Source organism: Poecilia latipinna, unplaced genomic scaffold, assembly GCF_001443285.1.
Source record: "Poecilia latipinna isolate Pla-1442-1.1 unplaced genomic scaffold, P_latipinna-1.0 Scaffold2604, whole genome shotgun sequence".
Taxonomy (NCBI): domain Eukaryota; kingdom Metazoa; phylum Chordata; class Actinopteri; order Cyprinodontiformes; family Poeciliidae; genus Poecilia; species Poecilia latipinna.
In genome coordinates, this window is record NW_015115220.1 from 57,054 (window position 1) to 74,216 (window position 17,163).

Sequence of the window (17,163 nt, forward strand, 5' to 3'; positions counted from 1 at the left end):
GGTGGGTTTGGTGGTTCTTGTGGGTGTGGTGGTTCTGGTGGGTCTGGTGGGTCTGGTGGTTCTGGTGGTTGTGGTGGTTCTGGTGGGTCAGGTGGGTCTGGTGGGTCTGGTGGTTGTGGTGGTTCTGGTGGGTCAGGTGGGTCTGGTGGGTCAGGTGGTTCTGGTTGGTCCGGTGGGTCTGGTGGTTCTGGTGGTTGTGGTGGTTCTGGTTGGTCCGGTGGGTCTGGTGGGTCTGCTGGTTCTGGTGGGTCTGCTGGTTCTGGTTGGTCCAGTGGTTCTGGTGGTTGTGGTGGTTCTGGTGGGTCAGGTGGGTCTGGTGGGTCTGGTGGTTGTGGTGGTTCTGGTGGTTCTGACCTGGACCATGACCTCGGTGCGGAACTCTCTGGAGAGACGATCCATGGAAATGTTGAGCCGATCGTACAGCTGACCGAAGTTCCTCTCCACAGGAATCTGCTCCCTGCACCACGGAGTCATGACTGACAGACGGGAACAGAGCCGTTAGAGACACAGACAGTTACAGGTCAAAGGTTACCAGGTCAAAGGTTAAAGGTCATCACCCTGAACCAGTATGGCTGCTTGGAAGGGTTGAAGGTGAAGATGCTACTGCTGCATCCAATGATGGACACGCTTCTGCTAATCCCCTAACCAGGTAAGAGCGAAGCTAATTTTTAGTTTAGCACTTTAGCATTTTTGCTAACTTTGAAAACATTTAGCATACCTAGCTTCCCCTGAATAGATTTTGTTGGATAAATTCCAAACCACTAATTTCCTTGGCTGTTTTGTAAATGTTCATTAGCGTTTTAGCATTAGATTCAACTTTCACTAAATAATGTGTTTGTATAGCGCTTTAACGTTAGCTTCTACTGAGTACCATGTTTGAACTGCTCTTTAGCATTAGCTAAATATCATGTTAGAGCTATGTGTAGTGCATTAGTAGAACTCACCGCTTTGCTAAGTAAGATGTTTGCTGTACTGACCTTAAGGCACTAATCATAAACCTTAGTTCCATTAATGCTAACGCGCTAACTTTAAGCTGTTTACGTGGAGAATGTGAGGTTGCTCTCAAAACAATTGCTAAATATGTATTAATGCATGTCTGTGTATTTGTCTGTGTATGTCATAATTTGTTTTAATTCTTGCCATTTGTTCTGTAAAGTTTCTTTTTAAAAATGAGAGACAACACGAGAAGAGGAAATGGAATTGCTGTCTTCAACCACTTCAAAATAAGAGCATGAATATAAACATCTAACTACTAGAAAGATTCTTAACAGTTTACAACCAAAATTTCAGCACAGGTGTCAAAATGTACTCAACTGAAAGTTTATAAAATAGGCAAGTAAATTAGTGCTGAAGAAGAAAATTAATTTAGGGAAAGCTAAGCATGATAAATGTTTTCAACGTTAGCTAAAATGCTAAAGTGCTAGGCTAAAAATTAGCTTGCTATTAGTGAAATAGAGGAATTGTGCCCTCCACTGGCAGAACTAGCATTTGTAATTAGTGCTTACGGTTAGCACTGCTAACATTTTAGAACAAACTGTGTTTTTCGCTAATGCTAGCCAAACTGGAGGCTTTTATGCCTCTTTCCACTTCTATTTCAGGCTAAATAAAATGGTCAGCAGAAATAAGTTTGAATTTACTTTTCATACAGAAACTCACTTCTCATGACATCACACAGGAAGTCGAATTTCATTGAAACACAGAGGATGTGGTTGATGATGGGAACAGGAATGGCTTTCATGCACTCACTCCACTTCTGCCTGAACCAACCAGCGCAGCGCCGGATGCCCTCGTTCACCACACCTGAGCACAGAAGGGTTTCACAGACACAGAACCGCTCTAACAGAACAGCTCTAACAGAACCGCTCTAAGGGTGTTTTCACGTCTGACCGTCCAGTAGACTGCGTCCGATTGGGGGCCAAAATTGCAAAGTTTGTAACATTTTCAGAGCTGTTTTACATTCATACTGCACTGTGTCAAAACTGTTCCCCCCGTCGCCTGTGGGGGCGCTGCACCAACAATCACTGAATGAATTGACACAAAACATCTGAAGAAGACCAGCCCAACTTTCTAATTCACAAAATTTAAACAAAAATGGAGCGGTGTCAGATTTTGGCTTCATTGTTACATTACTAGTTTGCACATCGCCTGTTAGCCACTAATGCTAGCAACGTTCCTGCAGGCGGCGTTGCTACGCGGTGAGTCTGTCCACAACACCAGACTGTTCCAATGCAGGATGAGCAGGAATCTGTCACAAAAATGATCTTAGCGCCTTTATTTCTTACCAGATTTCTATAAATATGGCTTAAATTAAAGCTGAGGAATGTTTTGATATGTAAAATATGTATTTTCCCTTGATATCAATCTATAAACAGTTTGGTTTCTTTCAAGAAGCAAGAGAGGACTAAGCAAATTGCTATTTTGTATTGGTCAATATTTAATATTACATAAATGCTGCTGTTAAAATTAGTTTGTCAAATTGTAACAAACCATTACTCTTATGCTTTTTGAAATATGTCATCCTATCCTATTTGATGATTGTTATATTCAAACAGACGAGGCGATTAGTCCAGTTTTTGTCACTGAAGGTTTTAACATGACAGCAGCTGCATCTCCCGCAGATCAGAGAGGAATATATTACCCAGAATGCCCTGCAGTTAGCTTCCTGTTTTTGGAGCAGTCTCTGACCCGCTTACATTCACACTGCTTTCCAACCGTTTCAGAGTTCACTTCAGCCGGACCGAGGCCCAGGTTTTCAGGAGGGTCAGAGTTCAGTTTTTCAGTCCGTTTTGGAAGTCAAATTTGCATTCACACTTCCCAAACGAATCGCACTTTCGAGACAAAAGAATTAGAATCTGATTAAAGCAGACTAAACAGGGTGTGAATGCACCCTAACAGAACCTTTCTATCAGAACCGCTGGTCTGGACCAGGTTACAGATGGAGAAATGACCACTGGTTTCAAAGCTCCATATTTAGGAGAAAGAAGCATTCCTCTCCTAGCGCTCATGCCGCCCTGGGCGGTTGCCCATATTGCCAATATTAGAAACCGCCACTGGAAACCCCTAAAAGAGGTTTTAACTACGACAGAGTATTAGGGGCCAGACTAAGAGAATCTTTTTAAATTACGACAGCAGTTATGATATTATGACGATAAAGTCATAGTAGTGGGCATAAGAAAGAAATAAAATTTCTAGAAAATGAGAAGCTTGATGGAGTCATGAAGACGTGAGCAGCTCGTCCAGTTCGTGGTTCTGTCCTCTTTTCAGCTGTTGATCAATCGATTCAAAGTCCAATAATAATCTGATGCTGATGTGTGAACAGATTAAGGTTGTTTGTAAAACTGAATCCAAAGTATAACTTTACAAGATCATCTCATTTAATGTCAATATTAGTATGATTTTCATGTTGGAGTCATGTGACTTTATTCTCGTGAGGAACCAGAACGAGTTTCTCCTGGTGTTATGCCGTTATGATAACACTCTATTTGAAGACGTGTGCATAAGACTGACATGACCCTGTCAAAAACATAACACCTGTCATGAGCATCAATAAGGCTCCCCGAATGTTTATGACTGTTGACATGAAGTGTCATTCAGTAAATAATGACACTTTTAATGCAAAGTTGCTCTAAAAGTTGCATTAAATGTCCATTAAAAATGCCAACTTTGCATTAAATTATCATAATTTACAAAATCATGCAAATCATGTCAGTCTTATGCACACCCCTTCAAATAAAGTGTTACCAATGTGATTCTCATACTTTACATATTTGTTTCTTGTTCTGGTCCGAACACTCCATCGTATAAACCAGATCTGGTGATAATATGTTCCATTATCGTTTATAAATCACTATTTTCTGGTTGTTTCCTCTAGGTGGCGCCCTGGTTCCAACATCTTCTTCTGTCCTGCCTTTAAAAATCTGATTCAGACAAAGTGTAGAGTTTGCAGAGACCCAGGTCCAGAACCGGGTCCAACACCAGGTCCAGAACCAGTTGCAGGTCGGTCTCACCGTCACAGCGCCTCCTGGTGTTGGAGGCGAACTGCTCCTGGGTGCTGTTTCCCTGGGCGGCGCCGCCGGGTTTCTGTTGGATCGGATCATATCCGTACTGCAGCAGAACTTCGTCCCGGATGTTCTGGAACTTCTTACTGATGTCCAGAGAGTCCGACTCAAACTCCACTTTATCTTTCTGAGAGGAAAACACAGAGAAGGGTCCGTTACAGAGACCCAGCAGAACCCAGCAGAACCCGGCAGAACCCGGCAGAACCGGGCCGTCCTGGCCTAATCAATGGTCCTCAGGTTGGCCAGTTTTACAGTTTTGTTTTTCTAATAAACATGAAGCAGGATGTCCAAAGTGCGGCTCCCGGGCCGCTCGCAGTCCATGGGCTGAATTTGCGGGGCCTAGCTGCAGTTAAACATGGACCCAGACCGGGCTGGTGGTAGACACACGTGGAGACGTTTTGTTTTTAACGAGGGCAGAATAATTTCTGATAGAATAAAAATAACCAGATATTTCACTTCCTTTTTGATTTCACAGTAAATAATACAAACTAAGCAGAATCTGATTAAACAAATCATTTTCTCAATAATGAATTAATACTGTAAGCTTTCTTTTTAAAGAAGACACAAAAATCCTGGCCTAATTGCGTAGAATACATGAAATATATTCTATTTTTTAAATTTATATCCATATTTTAATAAGGCAAACAAGTAAAGCGCCTTCTAACTTTAAGATGTAGAATAATTTATGCATCGCTGACTTTTAAAACACCCAACAATTTACTGCTTAGTTTATTGTTCAGCTTGGGAAAAAATATAATACAACTTTGAGATTATAGTTTTTAAAATTATTAGATTTTTAGTCCTATGAGTGATTCTGACATGATGATTGGGGCTGATGTGAGGAAACGTTTGGACACCCTGCATTAATCAATACATTTGATCAGCAGCTTCCTGATCAGTTCCACTTATCCAATCCCTGCTTCTGCACCTTAACTGAGTTTTTATTCACAGCCTTCCTGTTACGTTGCAGTGACTGTTTGTGTACCTGCCGTCATGGCGACCCCCCACCTCACCATCAGTTGCTTGGCAACCAGCAGGAAGGGCCTGGCGGCGAGCCGCCACAGCACCCTGCTGTGCTGCACCTGCAGGTCCAGGTTGCAGCTGAGCGACAGCGCCGCCGCCTCGGCGTTCCGCTCCATGTTCGAGATCGGACCTGCAGATGGATAGATGGGACAGCGCAGGAAGTCACAGGTACGGAGCTCAAACGGGGCCAAAAAGATTGTTCAAAAGAAAAAAAATCTGAAAAGTAGATTTGAACTTCTTTTAAGTTTCAAATATATTTTTTGTCAGTTTCCAACTTCTTTCAGTTTCAAAACTTTTTTCTGTTTCAATTGTTTTTTATTTTTGAACAAACTTCATGGCCCTGGAATGACGGAGGCTCACTGCAGCACAGTGACACCTAGTGGTGCAGAAAATGTTTGCACAACTCCTGAGATTCGCTCATGTCTTGAGGAGGTAAATTTGTTTCACAATTATTCAATCAATCAAAAACAAAAACAAAAAAAACTAATCTCAATTTTAAAAAAATAATATTGTGGTCAAAACTTCTGGAATTCTAATCCTTTGTTTTAAATGAAAAAAGTTTTGTTTAAACTATTTAAAAAAAAAATTTAAATCACTAATTTTTGTCTCATGAAGTGAAAAAGTTTTGTGCAAAACATAAACTTTTATTGGGCATGTCTGAACTCTTTGCTTGAGATTTTCTCATGAACATCCTGAAGTTATGTGACTGCCGTCATAAGTTGTGTAAGATTTCTTCTTTGAAAACAGGATGGACTCTTCAGCAGCTGCTGCAGTGTCCTCAGACACTTCAGGGATACTTACTATTCACCAAATGACTTGAATGGTAAGTCATTTGGTGAAGTTCTCTTGCCATTCACATTCTGTGTCCTGCCACCGAAGCAGAACGCCCTGCAGTTCGGGACAGAGTTCAGAGGTAGCAGGGAGTCGGAGCCATCCGCTTTGCTCAGCGCTGACCAATCGGAACACGTCTTACGTCGTCTTTAGGCCCCGCCCAGGATGCTCACTGAGATTCGCAAGCAAAACTGGTTGAGTTCAACCAAAACAAGGGAGCATCAAACAAAACTTTCAGAATCACAACCAAAAACTTAGGCTGTCAACCAAAAAATTCTGACATGCGCAAATAAAACTTTATGTTCTGCAAATAACTTTTTCACTTCAGTAGGCAAAAATTAGTGATTTTAAATTTAAAAAAAGTTTCTTTAAAATAAAAAATCATTACAATTCCAAAAGTTTTGAACACAATTTTATTTTTTTTTTAAATTGAGATTAGTTTTTTTGATTGAATAATTGTGAAACAAATTTACCTCCATATAAACTAATTTCCAGGATTGTGGTGAAAAGATGCAGGAATGATTTACAGACGGCTAACTGATCAGAAGCTACAGCAGGAGAGTCTGCAGAGTGTGTGTGTGTAGGTGTGTGTCCGTGTGAGTGCATGCGCGTGTGTGTGTGTGTGTGTGTGAGTGCGTGTGTGTGTGTGTGAGTGAGTGAGTGCGTGTGTGTGTGAGTGTGTGTGAGTGAGTGCGTGCGTGTGTGTGTGTGAGTGCGAGTGTGTGTGTACCTCTGTACAGAATCATCACAATCATAACCATGAGGTAGGAACGGCCACGAGAGCCGAGGATGCTGGGTAACGTGAGGAGGATGGTACACCTGAAGGACGAGGACAGGATTCCACCTACGATACACACACCTGAAACACACACACACATTTGTGTTCACCTGATCAGGATGTGGTTTGAAGGAGGAATGTGAGTCTGACGTCTCCTCACCAACAAATGCAAACCCTACTGCCAGTTTCAGGTCAAAGGTCAGCGGTAAGTTGTGGGCACATCCCAGGTACAAAACTAAAGCACAGTAAACAACAAAATAGATTTTATTACTTTAATTCCATCTTTATGAGATTCAGAGTGAATTGTTTTTATTTTCCTCTTTAGATGTTTTTAGCCGAGTACTTTAAAAGTCATTTTGCTTTTTCATTTGTTTACTACTATGAGAATCTCCTGTATTTTCTTTTTATGTCTCTTTTACATAATGTGAAAACCTGGTTAAAAAGAGTCGGGCAAACACACATTTCCGCTGCAGTTCATCCATCCTGTTTGCCAAACATCTCAGAAGAACCTTCATGATCAGTGGAAGAGACGGTTTGAATTTTCTTCTTCGCTGAGAATCTGGGATTTACAACCATACACTGAAAAAAGAGAATGAAAACCCTACTTAAAAAATGTTAATTTGCTACATGTAATCCAATTAAGTTTATTCAGTTGTCTTGTAAATAAAGTATGTTTGACAAACTTAATTTGATGACATGTAACAAATTAACACAATTGTTTTTAAATTAGAGCTCCATTCTCTTTTTTCAGACTGGTTCTGAAAAACTGAAATAATTTGAGTTTTTGAATAATTAGTCAGCTACGGAAGCAGAAAGCTGCCATCCAGACAAAAGGGAAGTAGAGTGATGTCACTTGTGAAAATGTATTTGTTGTAACAATATATGATTTATGTTTGTACAACATATTATGATGTTCTTACACTAAATATCTAACACTAGAAAAAAACTTTTAATAATTTTACAATATTTATATTGTATGAATGTGATCATCTATTGTGCAAACATAAGGAATAAAATGAAAGTAAAATAATTCACATTTAGTATAATACAGTATTGTGTTCAGACAATGAAAGGTATGTTTTTAATGTGAAAACATTATTCAACCAAATAATTTTATGTTGTACAACATATTCATGTTCAATAATATATTCTTTATACAGTAAAAATTTAAAACTTTTTGGTTATAACATGATATTAAACTATTCAAACATGAGGAGTATATTATTGGAGCTATAAAGTTTTCAAACTATACAATCAAAATCAGCTGGTTGTATAAAAAAGAACTTAAACCCAAGATTGTTGCTATGGTTACACATCTGGACAACTGTCCGAGATTTAAAAAATCAGCAGATTAGTCAAAAGAACAATGTTTTTTTAATGTGAAATAATGAATGAGAAGAACTGTAGAACATCAAACACAGAGAAACATTTGGAAAATAAATATAATTTAGTCAAAAGACATAATGAATAAATCCTAAGAGCAATTTAGTAGCAATTATAAAAAACGAAAGAAAAAGAAAACATGTAGTTGTTGAAATAAAAACGTCAGACTAACATTAAAGCATTCAAAATGAAGTCATTAAAAATGTGTCAAACCAAACAGTTGTAAATATTCAGTTCTCCGCCATGATCTCTCTCCATGGTCACCAAGTGGGAATAACAACTAACCACTTATTTTTATATTAGCCGAATTATTCTCTTTGTTCTCTCTTTGTTATTTACATCATAGCTGTACACATAAACGTCACAGAAACGATGAAGACTGGAGAGAAGTTTAAATTTCTGGTATTTTCAGGCAGGTTCTGTTACTAATTGCTCTCCAGCTGAACGGTTTACCTGAGCCGCCCGCCGCGCCGAACAGGCCTCTGACGACCAGGGCCTTCCGGCTGCCCTCAGGAAGCTGGACGGACCTCCACCCCATCAGAGGGACCCCACACACCTGAAGGAGGCAGCCGGGCAGGTCTTCTGCGAATCAGGAAAGAGCTGAAGGTCTCTGCGGGTCACGATGCTCCATCAGTTAGAAGCTCTAACAAACTGTTGAGCTTCCGGAAGCTCCCGTGGTCTCCATGGCAACCGGTTTCAGTTGGTCAGCCGGCGCTAAGGAGTCTGAAATTAAAAAGATGGGACCTGAGGAGGAGAAACGGCACCTGCTGAATAGGGACATCGCTGTCCAGGTGGTGAGGGGCGGAGCCACACAGACACTCGGAAGATCCCTGAACAGGTAGTTAGCATAAAGCTACAGGTTAGCATCTAAGCTGAAAACTACTTAGCATTACGTTAGCGGGAAGTCAAAAGACACCTGAACAGAAACGGCCCCTGGCCCTGGTGGTGCGAGGGTTGAGGTGATGTGGGGCCGCTTAGACGCCACTTACAAGTTAAAGTACCTTTGCTAAAAATGTTACTCAATTAACTGATAGAACGTCTTATTTAATATGCTAAAAATACCTGATCAGACAGAAGTATAAAGTTATGTGCAAATTCTGACATTTTAAGGACTAAAGAATGTAAAACAGATACAATACAGTTAAATTTTTCTTTACAAAATTAAAAATTGAGGCAGAAATGAACACGTTTTGCAATAAAACTTTTGAAGCTTCTTACAGGTGGTTCGAAATCCTTGCATGATAAAAACAGACGGCGAATGTTAAGTTACAGCAGCAAAATAAGTGAAACGTTTAAAAACAATTAAAATAAATCAATGTTCCAGTTATTGATCAAAGGCAGCTCTAAACTGGTGCGCCTTGAAGGAACTGTGTCCTTCAGAGTCCTCCTAGTCGTTGGTTTTTCATGTTTCTGGAAGTTTGTACCAGATTCATGGTGCATGGAAGCTGAATGCTGCTTCTCCATATGTGGTTCTGGTTCTGGTTCAGATCCGGAAGGTTGACATAATGACAACAGATCTTTAATGCACGAGTGTATATGGATGAGTTTCCCTAGATCTTATTGAGACATTAGCCCTTTAGTCCTGGAAATGTTCAGGTGATAGAAGGCCGACTTTGTAAACGTCTTTATGTGAAGGTTTAGGTCAGAGTTCATCACTAAACCCTGATTTCAACATGATCTCTAGTTTCCAGCTGTAATCATTGAAGCTGTCTGAGTAAAGCTAACGAGTTACTAGCCAGGTCTATGTAGCATAAAGCTAACACTTAAGACAGTTACAGTGAGATTTTTTTGCTGATAAACTGTAAATAGATTGTCTTAGATTTCTGTGCAAATTTGACATTTTCATGCAATTTGTTTATTTTGACATTATAATGCCTAAAACCGTCCCATGGCTGGCCTCCTTCGGTCAAACCGTGCTGAGGCAGTTCATCTGACACTAGCGTAATATGTAGCTGCTAACTGTTAGCTTACGGCTAGATACCAGTCCAGGAACCCTTTGTTTTTTTCATTCAGTGATTTAATTTTTATTGCTCAAACATGGAGGAAGAATTTCTTTGGATATGGAGCCGTGTTCAGATCCTGTTGGCGGATCGTAACTTTTCATCTCCACATGTTGGAGATTGTAGATCTGGTGGCAAGAGAGCAAAACCTAATGGAGCCCATGATGAACTCTGCTAACGGTACTTCCAGGTCCGGTGGGCGCGCTCGCCGCAGAAGGAAGAAACTCGGGCCCCAGCTGGTGCAGGCGGGGCGGAGCCTGGTGGCGTTTCTCTTTGGCCTTCTGCTGGTGTTTATCCATGGACTGCTGGGCTTCTTGGTGCACAAACAGCCATTGCAGTTCTGCGTCATCTCCACGCTGATCCTGGCCGGGCTCACCGCGTTTGGCATGGGGGTGTCAATAGGTTTCCGGGCCAACGTCATGGTCATGCTGCCCACTTTGTTCTCAGGTGAGTCAGAGGCATTCACCTGAATCTATCGGAGCTGGACGTTGTTAGTAAGCTGTTCGGTCTTCTTCTGGTCCAGCCCGCGTCGTCCTGTTCCTGTATGTGTCGGTGGTGGTGTCCGGGCCCATGAAGAACACGGTGGAGAACACGGAGCGGGCTGCTGCCAGCCTGCTGTGTAGCGCCGATCTGGCAGCCAATCAGACGAAAGAGCTGATGCAGAGAGCGGCCACGCCTCTCTCCTGTAAGACACGCCCCTTGCATAGAAACCATCTGACATTAACGGGGCATATCATGCTTTTAAATCCTTTTGACATCTAAATCATTCAGTGGTGGTCTGTATAAAGTGGAACTGTGATACCTTGGTCTGAAATCCTCGTTATTGTAGCGCGACGTGACGACTAGTTTAGGCCCCACCCCTTCCAGGCACGAACCTTTTATTCCCAAATTGATTAAACGATACCATCAGCGGTAGACTTGTTCATCCAGCACTTACGTGTTAGAGTCAGAAAATGCTACCACCACATGAATGAACACGATTGGTAAACATGACAGCTTAGTTAGCAAGTTAGCTAATGCTATTGCTAAAAATGTCACTGAATGCATTTGGATCCTGTGTTCCTCAAGAGAAAAACGGCAAAAAAACTATGCCAAACTGTTTATGTAATGATGCTATTCAAAGTGAACAGTTATGTCCCAAGGAGCTTAAGATAGCACACAATGCTAACACAAGCAGAGCGCACAATGCTACTGCTAGGACGGCTGGAACGTCATATCAACATTAACTGTGTGCAGTAAAACACACAGCAACTGCACATTTTGATTTATCTACTTGTAGCTTCCTTTAATTTTGACTACAAAATGGCTGCGAGAAATAAAAATATCGGAGTCAAGAAAACTAGTTAGCTGGAAGTCCATGTTCTGTGACATAATAGTTTAAAACACAGAAGAGGGTGTGCTGTGGTGGCACAGGGGTTGAGCAAGGCCCACTTGTGGGGGCCTTGGTCCTCGGCGTGGCTGTCGTGGGTTCGATTCCCGGCCTTGGCAACCTTTGCTGCATGTCTTCCCCCTTCTCTCATTGCCCACTTTCCTGTCGGTTAACTGTTGGATGGAGGCCACTAGAGCCAAAAAAATCATAGAAGAGAATAGAGAAAGCTGAACAGATTGAAAAATATGACCCAAACAGAACATAAAGAGATCTATGCATCACTGCACTGAACTTTCCTGCACGCCAAGTACACAACAAAATGTATTTAAAGGCTGAAAAAGTGGATTTTGTATCATATGTCCCCTTTAAAATTAATAAAAAATATTTACACAGGTTCTTCAGAATAAACTGAATAATTTGTTGGGTTTGTTTGCAGCTGCCATTGATGAAATCAGAAAGATCAGCAGAAACGCGTACGCCGTGGCAGGAAGAGTCCAAAACTTCATCAACACTCTGACAGACAGCGTCCGCCATGTTGGTCAGTCACGTTTATCCTTCTCTACACAATTAGACAACAAAAATATGTGCAGTGATCAAAGGTCCTCCATCATTATCGTCAGGTTTTGGTTGCCTCGTCTTTTTGTTTTGAGGTCTGTTTGTGTAAATTAACGTGATAATTGACCCCACAGCTCGGACCCTAAGGAACGTCCTTCACTTCCTGGTGGACATTGGAGACATCTGCAATGATAAGATGGGTGCTCCGTACAGGAAGTGCCGGGATCTGTTTGCCCAGGGTCGGACCGACTGCAACAACCTGCTGAAGGAGTTCAACTTCCTTTGTGAAATCGTAGACGCCTTCCTGCCGCTTTGCAACCTCGCTCGTGGTGCATTCACTGACATCACTTCCTTTAAATAATTGCCTCCACTTAGGTGCCTTTAGTGCCAAAATTAAAACTATTGTTCACCCAGCAGTGGCTACGTCCTTGTAGCAGGAGGCTATGTCTATTCTGAAGCTACTGATCTTCAGAATAGACATAGCCTCCTGCTACGTCTATTCACTAGCTAGCACCAGTGTCTTTAGCTAGACACTGGTGCTAGCTAAAGAAAAGGAAACCACTGGCTAGCGCTAGCTTTGAGAGGTTAGTGCCTGGCAAAGCTAGGGTGGTCACCCACTGAATTTCCTACTTCCTACTGCCCAACACCAGCTTAACCAAGGCTAATGCTAACTGATACAAGGCTAACACCAGTCTGTACAAAGCTAATGCTAACCAATACAAGGCTAACACCAGTTTATCCGAGGCTAATGCTAACCAATACAAGGCTAACACCAGTTTATCCGAGGCTAATGCTAACCAATACAAGGCTAACACCAGTTTATCCGAGGCTAATGCTAACCAATACAAGGCTAACACCAGTTTACCCGAGGCTAATGAAATAAACAAAACAACAGAAACAACACACTCCAAAAACAAAAATCTTCCCAAGTATTTTTGGTTTAGTTTCTAGTGCAAATATCTTAGTACACTTGAAATAAAACAAAACTAAATCATAAGTAACTTTTCAGTTTGTTTTAAGTCAATAATTTTCTAATATTGATGAAAATTGATAATTGATGGCAGGTTATTGGCAGAAAAATGTTTTGTTATAAGCAAATTTATCTGCCAATGGAACTGGAACTTTTTCATCAATTTTAAACAATGAATTTAAACAAGCCGAAAAGTTACTTGTAAGTTAGTTTTGAGTTACTTCAGCTGTAGTAAGATACTTGCACTAGAAACTAGATCAAATTTACTTGGTAAGATTTTTTATTTTTACAGTGCAAATAAAATAAATGATGAAATCTCTGTAAACCAAATGGTCCTTCAAAAGAAAGGAATAGTTGAGACCAAAGCAGCAGACTGAAGACTTTCATCATCCAGAGACGAGAGAAAAACGACAAATCATGCAAATTGAGTTTGCATTAATTCATCATGTGATTAACTGATTTATTGATTATCATAAATAATTTTGGTGCGTTTCAGCCGGAGAGCTGTTCTGCATCATCCCGTCGTACGTGGCGGCCCACCTGAAGCAGCGCCTGGCGGAGCGTGAGTGACCTGCACCTGCAGCTGCTGCTCGCCGCCGCCGCCGCAGCCTAACCGCTCTCGCCTGTTTCAGCCACGGTTGCTGCATTCAGGAAGATGATGCGTGAGTTCGACTTCAACCTCTCGTCCACGGTGAGCTTCGACGTGGACGCCAACGCCAGCCGCACGCTGCAGCAGGTCTCCCAGCAGATCATGGCCGACATCTCCGCCGACCTGCAGAATTTCCAGAGGCTGAGTCAGCTGCTGGCCTACACCAACTTCGTGCTGCTGGGCTTGTCCTTCATCGGGTCAGAGGTCATCGCTCAGCTGCACCCAGCCTCAGAACCACTCACGCCAACGTGTCAGTGGCGTCAGTTTCCAAAATTATTTAAAAAATGAAATCTGAAAAGTGTGGCGTGCCTTTATATTCAGCTCACCTGAATCAACAGTGGAGAACTTTTGGGGGTTTGTCCTATCAGTTTTAAACATCTACAGACTTTTCTCTTAATAAAGCAGCTTAGATTGGATGGATTCAGGTCTGGACTTTGACTAGGACGTTGTGGAAGTCTCAGGTATTCTGCAGCCTCTAACAGGTTGTCCTCTATGATTGTCCAGGCTTTTAGTTGAGTTTGGGTTTTCTTCTACTTCCTGTCTACTGGTTGTTCTCTAAATAACTTCTGAGACCAGAACCAGAAGCAGAACATCTGTGCTACATTTCATTTAGCGCTATCACAAACGCACGCCGCACCTTTTAGATTTTATGTGCAGAAGATTTAGAAAATGAGGTTTAATTCTCCTTCCTCTTCAGTTTCACTGCTTGCTAAATACGATCAATTCAAGCAGCTTTTCCCTACACTGCTATGCCGTTGCTATAGAGTTGCAACTCCATAGTAAGATGGCTGTCAGTTACAAAGTTCCTGGAAGTGTGACGGCACATGAGAGCCATTTATAAAGTAGATGGTACCAACCGGTGCCAAACGCCTCTGGGCATATTATAAATTATATTGTAGTAGGTATATTTTTACTAAAACTTCTGTACATTAGGATGTGAATACTTTTTTATGTGAATACTGTATGTTGCTGTGTGTGTCTGTGCGTGTGTGTGTGTGTGTGTGTGTCCAGGGCGTTGATGTACCAGCGCCGGTACCTGCGGGATCTGCACTTCGATAACTTCTACATTAGCGCTCAGTTTAGACAGCTGGACCAGCAGGTGGCGTCGGAGGGCAGAGCTTCGGTTCTGCCGCTGACGCGCAGAGAGACGCAGACCTACGTGACGCCACGTAAGAACCGCTGCTGCAGGTACCGCTAACCAGAAGGCGCAGCAGCAGCTAGCGCTCTGCGTTCCTCTGCAGTGTCTCTGCGGCTGACGCAGCGGGAGCGGCGCCGCGTGCTGGTGCGGATGGCCTCCGTCTTCAGGCACCTGGTGGGGGGCGGCCTGATTGTGGCGATGGACTTCCTGGTCTTCTGGATCCTGGACCAGGTGCACCACCAGGTGGAGGTGGACGTGGTCGCCAGAGGTGAGGCGTGGCGGGGTGTGACGCGGCGCTGTTGTGTGGTCTCCATGGTAACGGCGCATCCTCTCAGCCCCTTACCAGGTGGCGGTCCAGGTGAACGGGTCGGGTTATGCCTCGGACATCTTCAGAGACCTGGTGGCGTCCTTCAACGTCTTCCAGACAGGAAACATCACCGTCATCAGCAGGAAGTGCCTGGTGGAGCCGAAGGAGCCCGACCACAGAATCAGCTTCCTGCTCGGTACCAGAACCGGACCAGAGCCAGAATCAGGACCAGACCTAAAACTGGTCCAGTTCTGGTTCTGCAGGCCTCCTGCTGGGTATGGCTGTGGTTCTGGTTCTGGTCCTGGTTCCGGTCTGGTTCTGATCCGGTTCTGGTTCTGGTTCTACAGGCTTCTTGCTGGGTATGGCTGTGGTCATCTCTCTGTTCAGAGGATTTGTTCAGCGCCTCAGACGGATCGTCTGTGCTTTTTATTATCCGGATCAGGAGCAGGTACTGAAAACACTGCTGACCATACGGAAGGCTATCCATGTCGGAAAGTAAAGAATGCTGCAGAAAACGTCCAAACATCAGCTGGTTCTGGGTCTCAACCGGTTGGCTGCTGTTAGCAATAAATCAGTTTAAATCTTTTTAAATTAAACTTTCTTTCAGCTGCAGCAGAAATTTCCACCTCACACAGTTTGAATATATATTTGAATATACATATTGAAATATTTATTTTATTTATCATGTAGAGAACATATGTATTTTTTGTGGTTTTGTGAACTGATGGTCTGACGGACACCATCACTTTCCTTCTGTTCTTGAGTGTCGTGCTTAGACGGCAGGAGGGTTAAATATTTACAGTTTTTGTCACATATATTAATATTTCTTTACCAAATCGGCTATAGTATGGATTTTGGCCTTTCTGGCTTTCCGTAGAAGTGAGGCTGCTGTTTGCGTTCATAGGTTTGTTTATCTGCAGCTTTACAGAATCAGATCTAGACTGGGTTTAACTGGTAAACCGACTCTGCAGTTCAAATCAAACATCTGGCAGCTGCTTCCTTCAGTCTGGACTCTAGACAGGAAGTTAGCGTAGCTTCAGGCGCTACAAGCTAACATCAGTTCCTCCAAGTGGGAGTCACTAGCAGCAGCTACCTGAAGGCAGGTAGATTTCCTGTAAGCCCCGCCCCCTCCGGCTCTATCTGAGGGTGTTTTCGAGGCTTTCTGCCTCCAGATGAGGATCAGCTGCTGTGGGTGAAAGGTCACGGAGCAGACAGGCATGTGAGGAATCTGGAGCAGGAATGTTGGAGAGGAGGAGGCCGAAGGCAGGTCTGAACGTGACCGAGACGCTCCGAGGTTTAACCGGGATTTATCCGGTTTAATGCTTATGCTGCATGATTTACCTAAAACTGGATTCTGTCCTTCTTTTAATGATTAAAGTTGTAGTTCTGAACTGGAAGTGATGAGCAGAAGCAGCAGATGTTCCCGTCATGCTGTGGGACAGAGGCTGATGCTCCACCACGCATCCTGCTGCAGAAACAGGCGTGGTTCTGGTCCCTGCTGCCAGAACACGGCGACGCGAATGAGAGAGCAGGAACTTGAACCTCCAGGTGACCGGCCCGGCTTTGTGTTCTGCAGGAGAGGATCCGGTTCCTGCACCAGCATATCCTGAGCGAGAGGCTGTCGGTGGGCCGGGCCCTGAGGAGGTCTGCGGTCCGACAGCTGGCCGACCGGGCCGCCGGCGCCAGTTGGATGCAGGCGCTGCTGAGGCGGTACCTTCATACCACGATTAGACCCAAAACAAAGTAGATATCCAGCTGAGCAGGTTCATGTTGCTGCCGTTTTGTCCCTCAGGCTCCCAGGTGGAGGCCACCTGTCCTCCCTCACCTGTCTGGGCTGCAGCGAGGCCGTCAGGCAGAAGGAAGCCGCCGTCTGCGACGTCTCAGGATGCTCAGGTGAGAAACAGACCGTGGTCCATCAGAACCGGGTTCGGGCCGGGGCCAGTCTGCTGGTCATGGGTTTGGTTTATTTCGTCAGTAGTGACAGTGGGGAGTCTGTGTTCTGAGTTTAGATTCTAATGATGTCAGAACCAGAACCTCACTCTAAAAAGTGTTTTTGGGCTGTAGTTCATCTTATGGACTTATTTACATTAATTTAACTTAAT

General features: G+C 43.2%; 2 protein-coding genes across 5 annotated transcripts in view; one reads left to right on the forward strand and one right to left on the reverse strand.

Annotated features, from left to right (window-relative positions):
• Window positions 1-8,620, reverse strand: part of dcst1 (DC-STAMP domain containing 1) — a 20,951-nt gene extending 12,331 nt beyond the window's left edge. Inside the window, exons 1-7 of one of the 2 annotated variants that reach the window (XM_015020559.1) lie at window positions 8,527-8,620; window positions 6,851-6,925; window positions 6,643-6,771; window positions 5,072-5,211; window positions 4,008-4,185; window positions 1,657-1,800; window positions 355-476 (exon numbers count right to left, since the gene is read on the reverse strand). In XM_015020559.1, the coding sequence (XP_014876045.1) occupies window positions 355-476; window positions 1,657-1,800; window positions 4,008-4,185; window positions 5,072-5,211; window positions 6,643-6,771; window positions 6,851-6,925; window positions 8,527-8,611 (873 nt within the window). In that variant the 5' untranslated portion in view covers window positions 8,612-8,620. The remainder of the gene's footprint in view (window positions 1-354; window positions 477-1,656; window positions 1,801-4,007; window positions 4,186-5,071; window positions 5,212-6,642; window positions 6,772-6,850; window positions 6,926-8,526) is intronic. The other variant, XM_015020560.1, reaches the window with a different exon arrangement.
• A 113-nt stretch (window positions 8,621-8,733) lies between these two features.
• dcst2 (DC-STAMP domain containing 2) overlaps window positions 8,734-17,163 on the forward strand; it is a 14,013-nt gene continuing 5,583 nt past the window's right edge. Inside the window, exons 1-13 of one of the 3 annotated variants that reach the window (XM_015020555.1) lie at window positions 8,734-8,911; window positions 10,264-10,520; window positions 10,597-10,758; window positions 11,879-11,980; window positions 12,132-12,326; window positions 13,464-13,529; window positions 13,600-13,813; window positions 14,628-14,785; window positions 14,858-15,022; window positions 15,090-15,336; window positions 15,409-15,509; window positions 16,638-16,771; window positions 16,854-16,954. In XM_015020555.1, coding sequence (XP_014876041.1) covers window positions 8,757-8,911; window positions 10,264-10,520; window positions 10,597-10,758; window positions 11,879-11,980; window positions 12,132-12,326; window positions 13,464-13,529; window positions 13,600-13,813; window positions 14,628-14,785; window positions 14,858-15,022; window positions 15,090-15,336; window positions 15,409-15,509; window positions 16,638-16,771; window positions 16,854-16,954 — 2,057 coding nt within the window. In that variant the 5' untranslated portion in view covers window positions 8,734-8,756. Of the gene's footprint in view, window positions 8,912-10,263; window positions 10,521-10,596; window positions 10,759-11,878; window positions 11,981-12,131; window positions 12,327-13,463; window positions 13,530-13,599; window positions 13,814-14,627; window positions 14,786-14,857; window positions 15,023-15,089; window positions 15,337-15,408; window positions 15,510-16,637; window positions 16,772-16,853; window positions 17,058-17,163 lie in introns of all 3 variants that reach the window. The other 2 variants (XM_015020558.1, XM_015020556.1) reach the window with 2 other exon arrangements.